Genomic DNA, 16,563 nt, shown 5'->3' with positions numbered 1-16,563 from the left:
CCTCAGACCTCTCACACAGGATTACAGAGGTTTATGGGTCTTTTTCTGAAGTTGCAACTTTTTTAATGTTCTCACAGCACCTCCTGCAGAAGGGTTGTTGATGCTGAGTTTGCTAAACCTGGTATAATCCCTCTTCCTGCTCTCCATCCTAAGGCACATGGGATGGCCTGGGATCTCCTTACCTCCCTGCGGTGGTGCCCACATTTTATACAGTCAGAGTACATCAAAATAAACATTACACAAGAATTTTTCCCTCTGGATAAGTTACTAGCCATGATAGCTCTAACCAAGCATGCAATTACAAGAAGTACCGCAGCCTATGGAACAACATTTAATGCAGCACACAGAGCTCTCAGTTGTCCTGTATGTGCAGTCACCATTTCATCCCCAAAGTGACTGAAGTGGAGACAGGACAAGGCTAAATTTCAGGGCTACCTGATTTCCCATCAGTTCCAGTGCCACAGCAGCTAATTGCTCTGTGACCATGAAGTCTAAGTTAGGGTTAAGATAAACTTGGAGAAGTTATCTTCTAGTGCAATAGAATTACATAGCAAACACCAGTCCTCAAATACGACATGACTCAAGTCTCAGATGGCAAGTTGTTTAATGTTTAACCCTACTGAATGACTTGGGAAATAGTATATAGTGAAAGGGGGGGGAAATCCTGAAGCCACTTAGTCAGTATGCTGGCTGATGAGCCAACGATGATAGCAACAACAGTGGACTGTTAGGCTTCAGAATGTGTTTTCTGTATTTGAATGAAAATAAAACCCTTTGAGCATCTTAGTAAAGCTAAGTTGTATCAAAACAATCTGTTTTCATATTGAGAATGTCAGAGATGCATTCCACACTCTCCTTTTTCTTAATTGCATTCTTTTTTCTGGAAATGACAGGCAAATCCATGCTAGGCATCAGGAACAGTCCCACTGCTGACTTCAGTGAAATGCACAAAGACATGGCTTTGGCTTAACAATATAAATTAACTAAAAACAAATTTATCAGAACAAAATTCTACAGCTATACTATAAATCTAGACCAACAGCATCTTCAAACCGTGCATACACTAAAAGCTAGACAAAACATAAATAGCATTTCCACCTCTTTCATTTTGCAAACCTCGTATCCAGTTCCCACAGTTATCACTCCATTGGTGGTTTGCCAGCATCAAACTGGATAACAGCAGGGAATTGGGCCTGTTGGTTTCTTTCTAGTAAAAGGAATGGAAGTCAAAAAAAAAAAAGAAAAAGCACCTTTTAAAGCAAGCTGATGTAACAAAGTCCCTTTGAGAATGTACTAGAGTCAGCATATGGCAATTTAGCCCAACCCAGAACATATTCTTATTCATTAGACAATGTCCAGAGTCTCTGGAGAGAATATCAAACATTATCTTGGAGGCTATGCTACAATAGCAAATGCTGAATATTTTGAGAAAAAAATTCCAGGAGTGAATGTTAAATGTGAAATAGGTGTGAAATTTTTTTTATAATTTTTAAAGTAGGGTTTTTTCATCTTTAGAAATGAGGAAAACTGAAGGCTAAAAATCACTTAGATATAATCAGTTGGCTAAGCTATTTTAACCTGCTATGGTTGCTTGGGAGCTGTTTTGCTAATCCCTGCTTTGTCGTTAGGCTATATACTAGCAGGATGGAAATGGCATTACTGCACCATAATTCAGCAATGTGAATACAGAACAAGGAGAGTGCAGAGCTATCGGCGGCAGTACAACAGCAGATAATAAGACTCTGTTACTCGAGCAGAATGTGTTATGTAAAGACAATGGCAGTGTAGAAGCAATAGCTCTAATCAGGTTAATTAGGCTGTATTCATGTTTCATTTATGATGCGAGTGCCCTGTAAATTCAAGGCAGTCTACTTCGTCTTATTACACTCCTTATACAACCATCATGCTCTCTGTAACACTCAACATCATATATTTTCTTCCTTTAAACAAACAAACAAAAACCCAAGATATTTCCCATTCCTTTTTAAGAATTCCTTTTCTTCATTGTTTATGGCAAAAAAAAAAAAAAAGAAAAACAGGAAAAGATACAGGTTGTGTAAGAAGCCCGTTAAACTTCCTTCCTCTGCAACCAAATTAGGCACTTAGAAGCTGTTTGTGGAGGGCTTGTTTAATTGTTTTTTAATTATTTTTCATTTATTTTCTTGCTTACTGAAATGACATGTTGAATGTTTAAGAAAATAGTATTGGCTTTAAAAAGTGTGACTCTCACCTCTCCTCCTTTTATCCATTTCCTTAAAGTGATAGATTGCCTGTTTATTCCCTCAGAGCTAGCTGGAAGGACGTGTCTGCTTTGGAGAAAGGATTAGAGCCCAGTGCTGTGACCCTCAAACTCTGGCTTTGTCTCCTCTTCACTTACTGAATTTATTAGGTTGTCCCTTTAAAGTAAGAATGGGTACAACAATTCTAAGATCACTTTCACCTCCCAAGAAAACAAGCCTGGGTAGTGAGGAGCTGTTAAAAAGAGAGAGGGCATGCTGCAGATGAAGAGAACACGGCAGCTTGCATAATCTTAATTATTTTAGCTAACTGTTTAGCAACCAGGTGTCTACATGTTGATTGTGAGCTTAAACTCAACGTTCTCCATTAAAAAAAAAAAAAGCAGTATTTTCACTACCCAGTTAGAATAAATCTATTCACGTTACACCTTAATTAAAAAGCCTTTTATTAAACTTGAAAAATGTTATAGTTCCATTTTAATATGTATGTGTCCCTTAGACATTATTTCAATATGCTGTTAATAACAATGCTTAAATTAATAGTCTCACTTATATAGTTCTGTGTATAATATATATGTTCTCTTATACATTCTGCCCTGTGAAAGTGTGGCTAGTTGAGCACGATAGCACAATAGTGCTTCAGAGGTGAAGCTGTGGCACTGATGCGCAGTGTCATAAAAGCAGAGTGACCGAAGCAGGAGAGTTTTGCATGTTACCACTTACAGTATTACACTGCTGCTGTGCATTTACTTCCATTCTGGCTGCGAAAAGCGTGACTGTTTCTAAGGCATTTCCAGCTCCATTTGACGGTGCATACATGTCAGACAAGGTATCCAACTGAATTTCACAGGGCCTAAAAACATGGTGCATCTTGTCATATCTCACCCAAGTTAGCACCCTAGAAGAAAACATCAGGGAAAATCCTTGTGCACTTAATTTTTCGCCATCTGAACACACACTGAACCAACAACCCAATTATTAATCTCTTGTAACAGTTCACTTGTCTATCATATATTTTTTAACATTTTACTAGACACACATTTCATTTCATTTCAAGGAAGGTCTGACTACTCATCCAATTCTGTATCTTTCCATTTATGAAAGAAAGCTGCAATATTAAAATTCTCAAGATTTCTGGAGGTATGGGTAGCAAAGGTGCCTGAACAAGACAGCCCTCATTTGACTTCTGGCTTTCCCCTGTTTCTCTGGCCAGCACGGCTGCAGGGAGCAGCCATGGAGTGGAGGGTCCACACGGCTGTGTCCCTGCCTTCAGCTCAGGTGCACTGGCACCACAATAATACACTTAGTTATTCCTCATCAGGTGGCATCACTCCAAGTAAATTAAGTAATTGTGTAAAGGGACTGTTTGATGGGGCCTGCAGTAAATATATTCTCAGGCATGATGATGGAAACCTGGGGACCTGTGCTCAGTTTTCACCCTTCTCCTCCCTGATGAATAGCAACAGCTGAGAAAACCTTGTTCTCCTCCTGGAGGATAGAGTCTAGCTACCTGACTACGTGCATTACATGTGAGTATGTTGTACCTTTCACAGCCTCAAGGAAATACCAGATATACATTCCTGAGCTGTCCTTCCTGCTCCCTCAGTATTATACCCAGGTGGTTTTTTATGTGATATTTAATTTACCGTTTGGCCAAAAGACAAGCTTAAATTCAAAGTAAATGTTAAACACTTGCAAAATATATGTTTTTGCAAGTTAGGGAGCAAACTCTCTCCTGACTTAGTTTTGCTCAGGATTGGTCTAAATGTTATTACTACAAGTGGGAAATTCTGGATATATTTTCCCAAGAGTGGCAGCAGCCAAAGCCCTGCAGGAACCTGCTGAGAAGGACCTGATGCTCCTAACTCACTGAGGTCCTTCTAGAAGTGCAACTCCTTTTTTGTTAGATTCTTCTCATAAACAAAGATATTAATTTCCCTCCTGTTTTCATAGTATAAACTTTGACCATTAGCCATAAGCTAATGAGAAGATCATACTAACAAGATTTGCCTTCTCAGGTGTGGGTAACAAGATGTGCTTGCAAAGATAGCCGTGGTAGATACTATGGAAAGATAGCTTCTCATTGCATGTCTATGAGGTCTAAGATATTTCAGTCTTAAATTTATGAAATCAATTACAAATTCTCCTCTAAAAGTAGAGTTTCAAAGTGACAGAGCAAGGTGTGTCTCCAAAGCTGTGACCCTTAGCAAGAGCAAATTATCAGGAGATTGAAGACATGATTGGAGAAAAGCTACATTAATTCAGTTATGATTGAGGAACTATTTTTATTTAATTTTAAATTTTAATTATTGTTCTACTATATAACTAAAATGTGGCAAAATGGGGAAAAATAGCAAGCAAGATATTTTGAAAATTATATCTCTATTTCACATAGAAAGCAAGTTAGTTGAAATCATGAGGTGATTTGAAGTTGTCGGCATTCGTGACCTCAGAAATGTTTATTCTTTGATTGATCAATACACATTCTAAAATATGCTTATTTGTCAAACTAACATGCCAAAAGAAACATGTGATAGCACATGTCTTTATAAAAGAGAATCTGTCATGTTCACCTTTACTTTATCCCCATCATGAGGGGCTTGATATTAGCCCTGGTTTTTACCCTGACAGGTAAGTAACTTATCTACTTTGATGAATTTAAAATAATAGATTCAGGAAAATGTTTCAGAATCTAAATATAGTTCATTTACAAACATGAACTTTAACATTTTATAGAAAAAATATTTTATGACAAATTTTTTTGTTGTTTAGGGAAAAAAGGCTTTGGGCTACATGCTGAAGTAGAAGTAAAGTTAATTAGAAAGAGTTACGCCATATGTACAAGATGAGATATAGCATTTCATACTAAAATACATTAACATTTTGGGTTTGTGGGGTTTTTTTGCTTTGTCATTTCATTACTCTTTTTTTTTTCTTCTCTTTCAGGGAGCCAGCATCTTAATTACCGTAAGTAATTTTCCTATCAACTAATATAATTATAATGAGTGAATTTCAAAATAGAATCTGAAAAGTATATCAATGTTTAATATAATTTTACAACAGCTAATTTTGTTCAGGTGCAATACAAAAATGAACAAATTCATCTTTTTTGTTCCATATGTTCTAATATAGGTACTTTAATATGTTCTGTACAATCTCTATAATGTTTTATGGGAATCATTTCTTTGCAGAACCCGATTTCAGTGAAAATAAGGTTTATACATTTGATTATGAAAGCATACTTCTCAGTGGACTTCCAGAGAAAGGACTTGCAAGAGCTGGAATAAGAATAAAAAGTAAAGTGGAAATTAGTGGTATTGGGCCAAAACTTTGTCTTATTAGGGTAAGAAAATGTATTCAATTTGAAAGGTAAAAATCTCTTCATACTTGACTTCTTTTTTAAGCTTTTGGGAAGTAATTAAGTTTCATGTGTTGTGCTTACTCAGGGAGAATGCAACTAACACTATTTTTTTTTTATTCAGTGCCCTAAATTCTATTTGCACTCTGCCAGGTAATTCTCATCTCAAGCCAACCTTGGGCTTGAAGGATTTCTTCTGCTTTGTAGACAGGGAGACAATGGAATGTAATTTGAAATGCACAATAATTTATTACTGGATCAATCCAATTGTTCCAAAAGCTACAACCTAGGATTATTTAATCAACTGAATTCGTAACCAGCAAACGAAAGGCAATAAAACGTGCAACAGTAGCTGGATGTGATTCAATATTTAGCATAATTAATGTCATCTGGTGGCTTCTTTTTCTGTAGGGTCCAAAATGACATTCTTTTGTCATCCTCAATTGTATATTTTTACTGCATGCTGAGTAATTACTAAGAGTTTTGATTATGTGAAAAACACTTTTGCCTTTAACAGAAGCCTATATGTGCTTCTAACAAGTGTCTTGAAACGCACCCCCTCAATTGCGTTACACAAATTCCACTTAGTCTTCTGTATATGTGGAAGAAAAATGATCTTTTTAAAAGCTTTTATTTGGCAAATTGAAAACTGCAGATAAAAAAACTGGTGACTGTCTGATAAATGCTTGTAAATGCTGTAGCTTTCCAGCCTGAATTAGCCTTCTGTTACCAGGTATTTTCGTAAGTTCAAATTATAATAGATCTAGATGGGAAACATTGCTTTTCCATGACCTTTGCAAATGGATCAACTTTTTTTTGAAAAAAAACCAAGGAAATAAGAACCACACATCTGCACTGGTGAGTAGGCAGCTTCCCTGGCAGAGAGGAGGCAGAAGCAGTCTTGTCCTCACCCCACATCCTCCCCCGTTCCTCCCGAAACAGCTTTTGGTATGCCAGAGTGAGACTTCACCAAAAACTGACTCCTGTTCCCTAAAACCTTCCAACACTATTTCACCTGCCCTAGTGCATTTGGGAAAAAGTTTCCATTTCAAAAATAAATACAAAAATAAATTTCAGGCAAGAAAAAGAGGGGGGGGGAAGAGAGATTTTGGGGCAAGTTCTAAGCTAAAGGTAACAATACATTTATTCCCTTCTGCTCTGGGAAAAGTTTATTTTGCTGCTGTTATATTTAAATTAGACAGTTCAGAGGGATGGTTCAGGGAATTAATCTTTCATCTGTAGCCTACTAGTTTACATTCAGCCCAAGCAAGAAGCTGTGTTCCCTGTGCAGTTTCCAGCTGACAATTTTTTCATCACAAACCCACAAGTAAGAATTGCCAACTGCGTTCAAAACCTAGCAGACAGCAGAAGTCCTGACTGGGCCCTGAGGGCTGGGGAAAACTACCTCGCCCTGACCCTGCAGAGCAGTCCCAAACTTTCCCGTATGTAATATGCCAGAAGCATGTCCAAGAGGCAGCATGAGGGATTTGCTCCGTAACAGCCTCCTCTGTAAGCTTCAGTTACTGGGGTTGGCAGTGATCTCCACCAACAATAACAAAAATAAATATGAAAGTGCATTCTCCAGCGATTTGCTGTATGAGGATTTAGTTTGTGTGGCTTTTTGAGAAATTAATCCGCAGCTTGCATCACATCACCAGCCTGAGGTGTCAGAGAAAAGTCTCTTTAAATTGTCAAAATATATAGAAGGGAAGGGTCCTCTGAGAAACTAAGCTAAACATGCCCCATTCCCATGGGGTAGAAATCATTCAAGTTATGCATAGTTTAGCACAACTTTCGACTTGCTTGGATGTGCCCCAGGTTGAGGCTGGAGTGTGAAATGCAGAGCAGGGTTGGGGCCAGTGCTTGAGCCTTCGGCTCCACAGCGAAATGTGTATGGAAGGACGATTTTTGTACTCTGCTCTCCACTGCTCAAACTAATTATGACTATCTGGCTGGCCCAACAGCCATGTTGTTATTAGTTTCTGACTGCTGTCTGTGCTCTGTGACCCCCAGCAAGGGAGACGACAGAGTTCACAACAGGAGTTAATGATGCTATATGCAACATTAACTTTCTCCTGCAATTTCCAGCAGATCTTCCATGCTACTTTTGGGAAGTAACCTGCTTCACATGGCTCTTCTCTGGCTCATTTCTTCATACAAGTCTACCTTTGACAATATGGATTATCTATGAAACAGAAGAGAGTGCAGTGACTGTGGAAATACCAGTTATTTGCGTTACTGTCTTTTATATATTGCAATATGTATATTGATACTAGCTATGTTGAACAGTAACTTTTAAGTTTTCCCTTTGAAGAGGCTTTGCATTATTTAAAAGTATATTTTTGACGTGAGTAAAGCTCTAGATGCTTATGTGCATTGAAAAAAGTCAACTGAAAAAATTAAAGAGTAATTATATTCCCCCTTTGTTCTAGATTCATTCAATCGAAGCAGCAGAGTACAATGGTGTCTGGCCTACAAGCTCATTCTCTCGATCACTCAAACTGACCCAGGTACTAACCGGGCAACTTAGTAATCCCATCAAGTTTGAGTATAGCAATGGTCATGTTGGAAACCTTATGGCTCCTGATTCTGTCTCGGATGATGGTCTGAACATCTACAGAGGGATTCTGAATGTGGTGGAGTTAAGTGTAAAGAAGATGCCATATTCATACAGCATGCAGGAGGTAAGCTTTTTCTTTTGGCCATTGTGATTACTTTATAAATAAATAAGCCTTCTCTTCAGATTCTTCTACTGCTTTTTCTGAATTCATCCTTGACATAAGCTTCACTAACAAGAAACACCTAAGCTGGGGAAATCACGATTAAGTTGTTCTTATGGGACAACGTTTGATGAAGCTGTAGCTAAACAGGACAACAGAATAGCAGATTCTTAATCTGGCTGATCAAAGTATTTCAGAAAATGCATTTGCAGTATTAGACCCTCAGAAAAATCTGGCTTGTGATTCTAGAGAAAGTAAACTCCTGTGAAAGCTCAAGCCTGCATAAAATTTGAATGCTGTATTAAAACAAGTTTGAACGTACAGCACAAGATTAAAACTAAAATAACAGTAATTTGACTTTTTTACCATTCTTATATACTTTAATCTCTTCTAGCTTCTCTTTTAGGAGGAAAACAGTATATATGCCATGACATTACTGTAATAGCTTTGACAGTTGCAGTTGATGCTCTGTTGGAATTTCCACTGTTTTTCAGGTTTTAATATCTTAGTCAAGGTAAATCATCTGATATTACTATTCACCACAGAAATTGCAATGTGTTTGGTTTTTGCAAAACCATATTTACATTGATTAGACTACGTTTGATTCAGAGATCAGCAAAAACCTTGAAATTATTATACTTTCATGTTATTTTTATTGAAAATGCAGACCAGAGTAACTTAGATAAAAACATTTTTAAAAAAAATTAGAGTTGTTTCAAGGAAAGGAACTACATGATTTAATATTTTCACGCTGCTTGTTGCGCATAAAAATCCAGGTGGGGTTTGCATATTCTGCAGTGCTATTTTCTCGTATCTAGTTTTACGTCTTCGTTCTTTCTAATTCAGTTAGCAATGTGTCCTACTCTCGCTGCTGAGCAATATATGTGACTGGACCTCCTAGAATCATTTCCAAGTTTGCTTTTCTTAGACAGCAACTGATTAATGAGCATTGGCACCCTTGCTTGACAATCTCAAGTCACTCTGTAAAGGAAGGTAAGTGTTATTAGTCCCAAAATCTGAGCTGCAGAGAGGCTTAAAGGACTAACCTAGGAAAGTCTACATCACATCCTGCAGGGTGTAGGGTAAGGGTACCTGAGCTAGCCACAAGCTGCGCACAGATAGAAAGTCCAGCTGGGCAGGTGGCTGCTTCATCCCATGGAGCCCAATGGGCTGGACATTCCCATTTAAAGTCTAAATGTCTCTACCACACCCTGCAGTCTGCAGAGGAGCCCCACACCTGTATTTGCAGAGTAGAAGTCTTCCAGAAAGCATGGGCAATTCTTATTTCTAGCCTTTACTGAAGCCACAGTGTCTTCAGGAATACTGTTAAACTAAAGATTAAGTGGGTATGTCTTGCCTCCTAACCACCACGTGACCATTTTGCTGTTCTGACATAGCCCAGAGCTGCTCTCTGGAGTGGCTATGCTATCAATGACAATAAAAAAACCATGAAAATAACCCTTCCTCCTAAAATGCAATCAAATATTTTCCTCTCCAAAAATCTCCTCACTGACTGAGAAGATTTAAGAGTTCTTATATATGCTTGAAATATTATTGAAGATCTGAGCTAAAACTGCAAACTCAAGAAAATTCACAATCAAAACTCTGCTATCCTGAAATTCTTTTTAATTATTACTGTTTATTGTGATAGATCATCTGATATTGCAAGGCCTGTTCCATAGGCTTTCATAAGCTGTCTATAAAAGCAAATTTTAAGGGCAGAGTGTCATCTTCCAACCTTAAAATACTTTGCTATTGAGATTTTGTTCTCACTGATCAAATTATTTTGGCACTTTTTATTAATATTCCTCAAATAATATTTCTTAATCAACAGCTCTAACTGGAAATTGTTACTCACCTTTTCTGAGGCTCTAAATCTTGTCTCAGTGACTCTGATTTGGTTTTACTGGAAACCTGTACATGTAAAAAAGAGAAGAAAGTAATGATCATGCCAATTTTGCTTCTGGAAGGGTACCATGAATAAAAAAAGCATTCATTTCTATCAGGAATTTTGAAAATACAGAATTAAACAGGAAAGTCCATGTGGGGAATTGATGAAGCTTTGCATAAGGGTGAACTTCTCTGATCACATTCTCATTTTTGCCAGGCCGGGATTGAAGGTATTTGTAATACAACATATACCATTCAGGAAAACAAGAGAGCAAACCTAGTCTATGTGACAAAATCCAAGGACCTGAACAGTTGTGAAGAAAAAGTTCAAATGGTCACAGGTTCAGCATACACTCATCCGTGCTGGACCTGCCAGCAGGTAAATTAGAGTGGTATTATGCATACATATTTCATATTCTTATACAGGGCCATTTGGCATCCACGCTATCTCTTAGTTTGTAACACTTCAAATGACCAAAGAGTTGGATCTCCTGTATCTAGTTATCAGCATTTTCTTTCTGTATGAAAATCCGATCCACAGCAGCAGAGGTCTGTGCTGCAGACTCATGTACTGCAGGCACACTTCAACTAGCTCGAACTAGCTGGCTTGGAAACCATTAATTATCGGCATGAGTTAATTCACCTACTCTGAGTAAAAAAGGTAGTCATGATGTCCAGTTTCTCCTATTCAAGATAGGTGCTGCTGCATCTTATTATAATCCTGTCTTTGAAGTAAGAAATCATGTGGCTTATATTGCTGCTGTCCTCAGAAAATGTGTCTCCTTCTCAAGGGAATAACCAATTACATACATTTGGGAAAGGGAAAAAACAGCTAACACTTCTTAGCAGTAAAAGTGACAGAGCCAGGTAGTGTGGCTGGCCTCTCCCATGGAAGTGTGTGCACAGAATTCACATAAATGGCTCATATGGTCAATGAAAAAACAGCCCTGGAAAATCAGCGGGTTGAAGTGGCTAATGTAGTAGCTTCCAGTCATGAAATTTGGAAGTTGAATGACTTTCTATTTTCTTTGTTTCTTTGGGTTTTTTTGTATTATAAAGAGAAACAAGAACTCCAAGGCAACTGCTACTTACAATTACAAAATTAAATATACACGTAATGAAGCTGTAATTACACAAGCTGATGTAGAGGAAATCCACCAGTTTGCACCCTTCAATGAGATAACAGGAGGAAATGCTATAGTAGAAGCAAGGTACTGTACGTATGCCTTTAATTCAGCAACTAACTCAACATCTCAGTAATCTGGTCAAACTCTGTAACTGAAATAAAACCTTTACTTCCACAGCCTATTGTTTGCCAGTATTTAATTACGTAAAATCCCAAATAGTTCATAAAAACAACCTTCACTGTTAGTTGTAAATCTGAAACATGCACATCACTATCCAAATTTTGTTAGCTAAACTTGGCAGGGTTTGACTATGTTATTTCTCAGGGATATTTGATTTATGTCATAAAAGCCAAAACAAATGTAATTCCATCTGAAAAATTGTGAACTAATATATTTTCAGTAAAATACTTTGGAAGACAGTTACTCACTGAAAGAGAGTTCCCTGGAAAATAATAATGCAGTAAGAGACTCTGGAGACTAGTTCACAAGAAACCTAGATAGGACTTTGGATTCCAATATACTTCCTAAGCACAGTGGGCTGCTTGCAAATCTCCCATCAAAACTGTTTCTTGATAGGAAATTGGGGTTTATTGCAAAAAGATTGGTCACAAGGCATGTAAAATGTATTTACTTTTCCAGAGCAAATTTTGCATATTTCTTGAACAAGTTCAGGGCAAAATGAGAATATGGTTGTCCAAGAAATTATACCCCTGCTCATTTTTAGCTCAAGCCCCCAAAATTTCAGTGTTTGAAAATCTTTTCATCTGCATCAAAATCATCTGTTGAAACATTTTTTGTTACCTGCTTTAGTCATGGACTCTGTAGACAGGAGTGCCTTACTGATGAGGGAGATTTTTTTTTTTGTTTGTGTAAAGGTCACTGTACAGAAGATAACACCTCAATCTCACTCTTCAGCTGCTGTAACCTTGTATTGCTCCATTAGTTTCTGCAAGAATCTATTGGTATAGTATACAGTTTTGGAAACTGCAACATCAGAAAGTTCGAGTCAATACATCACTGATTAACTTCATTAATATGATGAACATGTTCTGTTAGGCTAACAAAAAAAAACAAACTGTAAAGGTGAAAGCAGCTTTACTATCTCATGCAATCTAGGTGAAGATAGATACAACTGTAGGCTGTTATGAGTGAGCATTAGTCTGGAACCAAGGGACTTTTGCTGATTTAAAGTCTCCTTCTGAAACCCTGCATAGATTGTCTTCCTTACTGTTCTTCCTCAGATATTGAGCCCCTAGAAAGGGTACTGCCTTTACTTCTCCCATTTTCTCCCATTTGGCAGAAAGGGCCAAATATAAGATAGCTGGGAAGATGTGGGTATGTCATCTAAGTCTTCGGGAGTAATTTCTGCAATGTATTTTCTGTGTTTAAAAAAAGAAAGAAAATGTAATATCAAGGACTTAAAACATTTGGAATTGAGTTTTCAGACCTGTTCAGCATAAGCCTCTTGCCGCCTCTTTCAAAGCCAAGAGAGGTTTTGCTATAGTTTCACCGTTCTAATCCTATCTTTAGTATTCATTTGCTTTTCTCTTTGGAATATAACATTTTCCCATATATTGTAGGCAGATATATCTCTTCCCAAAATGATGAAGATGAAGACGTAATAGATTCATCATGTTCTGGAAGGGGGAGTTAAATCTGTCCAAGTGTACCTGACGTTATACTTTCTGACCCAAATGCCCTTTCAATAATACCGTATAAAATTTCAAGAGAGAAAAAATCTCTGCTGATTCTGTAGCGATTTCTATTCAAATTCCAATAGCTTGTCTGCAAAGCAGTTATATGTTATTTTCTGCAGCATTTCTCTGCAATCCAGATGGAAGAAGTGGATAGAAATGATACAGAAGATCATCGTAGAGATTCCAAAATAAACACACCAATTTTCTACAGAGATTTTGAGCTACAGTGTAGTACAGCAATATTGCTTTTGGAATGTTTTCAGTTGTTCAGTACAAATGCCTAACTTTATTATAGTGTCCTAAATGACCTATTTTAAACATAATTGGTGGGATAGGATGCATCCCTTTAGCTGAAAATGTAGCAAAGATAGCAAATGTTTATAAAGACAGTCTGTCATTGGAATTATTCTTAATAACAAAGGATGAAGGGTTGGTGCTCCTTGAAAAGTTTCCAAAAACTTGAGTACTTTTTCAAAGACTAATCCTGAGTTTACCTGGCCCTTTTTGTTTGGGAAATCCAATTTGAAACTTCATGAGAACCTTTTATCTTCTGCAGTCCCCAGGACATTCAGCTTGCCAGGCAAAATGGGGAGGGAATTGTAGTAGTGCAAGTAAAAAGATTGTAACGTTTCTTATTGTATCTAACAATTTTCAGTTCCTTTTGAAGCTTCCAGGAGGCATAGACATGTAAGAGCTTTTATGAACTTCTTAAAAGGCTTAAATTAAGTTATAATTTCTGAAAAATCTTCCCATCAGTTATTTTTCAATAATCCTTAATTTACTCCTTAAGACACAACACACAATTACTGTGATCTTCTTCAGGCCACAACTTCTCACCTCCCTCTACTTTCTTAAATTCTCAAGCCATGTTATTCCCAAAGGAAGGCAAAGGCTGGCTCTGACCTGAGCCCTGCTGTGTAAGTGCATGCCTTGTCAGAGTACGGTTCTGAGCACCATGTCCAAATGTATCTGTTTGTAAATATGCCTCTCAATAACAAAACCCTTTCGAAACAATTGTAGTTGCATTGCAATGCAGGGAGGCAGAATTACTGTTTTCTTTTTAGTTTGTACTCTGCATCTTGTGATGTTATGCCTCTGGGTTTCTCCATTCCAGGCAAAAACTTGCTTTGATTGATGTGCAGAAGCACATGGCAGAGGTCCCACCAAAAGAATTCCAGAATCGTGGGTCACTTCAGTATCGATTTGGCAGTGAATTGCTTCAGCTTCCTGTCCACTTATTCAGAATAAAAAATGTGGAAAGCCAGGTAAAGTTCAGCCACTGGACAGACTCTTTGCTGGAGCTTGGAATCTATGCATGTGGGAAACAATGTATGTGAGCTTCCTGCACTTTAATCTTCCTGCAGATAGAGGAAAGCCTGCAAGACCTAGTAGAGTCCATGACTGAACAGCTTCCCAGTGAAGCACCAGCAAAAGCCCTCAAGCTTATGCATCTCTTCCGTGCAGCAAATGAGGAGAATTATGAGTCAGTGTGGAAGCAGTTCTCCAGTCGGCCAGCATACAGGTATAAGCAATACAAGTGGTGATTCTTCTGCTGATAAACTGTTGGAGACCATCTAGAATGACTATGTTCAAATGCAGATCTGGAAAACGGTCCTTGCCTTTCCCATTACAGGCGCTGCATTTTGGATATAATTCCTGCAGTTGCCAGTCACCATGCACTCAGGTTCTTGAGGCAGAAAATGGAAAGGCAAGAACTCACCAACTGGGAAGCGGCTCAGACCGTGCTTGTGGCTCTGCACTCAAGCACACCAACTCGGGACGTGATGGAGGAAGCAACAGTAGGATTCTCTAAACACTCTCGAATTGCTCTTTACTGATTTTAGCATATCTTGTATTTATTCCTTTGACAAGATGGCAAAGACTTTGAAAATATAAAGATTTCATATCCTCTAGTGAGGTTGAAAGGAGTTTATTTCCTGACTGTCTTAAGGGGAGAAGAATGCAAATCAAATGGGCAAAAATGAATCCAGAATTAAACAGGAAAGAAAGAGTAAAATACACCTCAGGGCAGAGGTTATTGCTGCAAACAGTGGTTTTTGTCTCCCTTTGTCCAAATGTACTTTATAGTTACATCAGATTAGATCTCTAACTGCGTGTCTACAAAGACTAGGGAGTAAGTAATACATATTTGTAGTATCCATGGATTCATCCTGATTGAGCTAGCAGGATGGGCATAAATTGGAGCAGATCAATTGAAGTCAAGAGAATTATGCCAACATGGAGACCATGTAGGAGAAAGTCTAATGATTTTTACAATTTTTTCCTCTTCTGTAGGGTTTAATTCTAGCCTCAGATGCAGGAACTTATATCTGCCTACCCTAGGTAGAAACCACAAATCTCAGACTAGAGTTTTGCCCTCTGTAAAAGCCATGACAGCCCTGCTGTCACTGTGTGGTAATGCTCTGCTTCCCACTCAAGGAAACAGTGGGCTGGTGCCTCCTGTCAGCTCCTACATTTATACAAAATATTCCTGTCTGCCCAAAGTACTGAGGTCCATTCACAATGGATCTCAAGTTTTTTGTACCTATAGCTGAGGTGATTATAAAACAATGATGAATGTTTCTTTGAGTAATGTGTGTTTTTCCATTCCATAACAGGGTGATTTCCTCCCTTTGGATTATAGCCTATGCCAAATTTAAATCTCAAACACTATAAAAGCAACAGATCTGCCTTCCAGATGTTGGAACACTTTACGATTGCACCATCAAATGCAGTAATATCCACTGATTAACTATAAATCTATCAATACAAAAATATCCAAAGCCTGGTTTAGTCTTGCATTTGGCAGAAACACGTTTTTTAATATTGTTGCTCTTCATTAATGGTGGTAACGAACAACTGCTTTCTCCCCAGCTCATCATGAAAAAACATTGCCCACGTTCAAGTACTGTACTTGGAAAGGTTTGCCACCTCAGCTACGCGTCACTGTGCTACAAACAGTGCTCTTCATCAGACTCCTGCTCTGAATGTCTCCAGGTAAGCACATTGTTATTTATCGTTTAAAAGAAAAATTAAGCCTTAAGTTCTTTCTTCATTATTCAGAAACCTGTATTTCACTTCACTACAGTGTTTCCTTTGGGGAAAGGAACCCCAGTTGGTTAAATACAGCATTTTTATCTTTAGATTAACACACGAAAGAGAGTGAGAGGAAGAAGCATATAATTCATAGCATTTTCTATCTGAGTATCTCTGAGTGCTTTATTGCCAGTTATTAATGAAGTCCCATGGCACTGCTTTGAAATACTTTAAATATACGTACTTATAAATAAAGTGACACAAAAGCCCACGTTTTTGCCCGAAGTCATGTAGCCCAGCCATTTCTCAGCCAGAAGCAGAGCCCAGTCACCCACATAGACTATAAGCCTTCAGTAATAGTAATACCCTCCTTGTTCTGCACTGTTTTTAATCAGCAGACCTGGCAACAATTTAAATAGTCAGTAAATAGCATTTCCTAGTTCTAGACATGCATGTCATGGTTTACAGAGATTAACCACTCAGCCAGTGATAGAGAGG

General features: G+C 38.0%; 1 protein-coding gene across 1 annotated transcript in view; it reads left to right on the top strand.

Moving 5' to 3' along the window:
* The first annotated feature begins 4,828 nt into the window (after positions 1-4,828).
* LOC104159394 (vitellogenin-1-like) overlaps positions 4,829-16,563 on the top strand; it is a 43,277-nt gene continuing 31,542 nt past the window's right edge. The window contains exons 1-10 of the mRNA XM_009697291.1: positions 4,829-4,868; positions 5,184-5,204; positions 5,429-5,580; positions 8,028-8,279; positions 10,423-10,584; positions 11,265-11,416; positions 14,144-14,294; positions 14,394-14,551; positions 14,663-14,828; positions 15,904-16,026. Coding sequence (XP_009695593.1) covers positions 4,829-4,868; positions 5,184-5,204; positions 5,429-5,580; positions 8,028-8,279; positions 10,423-10,584; positions 11,265-11,416; positions 14,144-14,294; positions 14,394-14,551; positions 14,663-14,828; positions 15,904-16,026 — 1,377 coding nt within the window. The remainder of the gene's footprint in view (positions 4,869-5,183; positions 5,205-5,428; positions 5,581-8,027; positions 8,280-10,422; positions 10,585-11,264; positions 11,417-14,143; positions 14,295-14,393; positions 14,552-14,662; positions 14,829-15,903; positions 16,027-16,563) is intronic.

This window comes from Cariama cristata, unplaced genomic scaffold (genome assembly GCF_000690535.1).
Source record: "Cariama cristata isolate BGI_N322 unplaced genomic scaffold, ASM69053v1 scaffold4623, whole genome shotgun sequence".
Classification (NCBI taxonomy): domain Eukaryota; kingdom Metazoa; phylum Chordata; class Aves; order Cariamiformes; family Cariamidae; genus Cariama; species Cariama cristata.
This window is presented reverse-complemented; position numbering and strand designations above follow the sequence as displayed.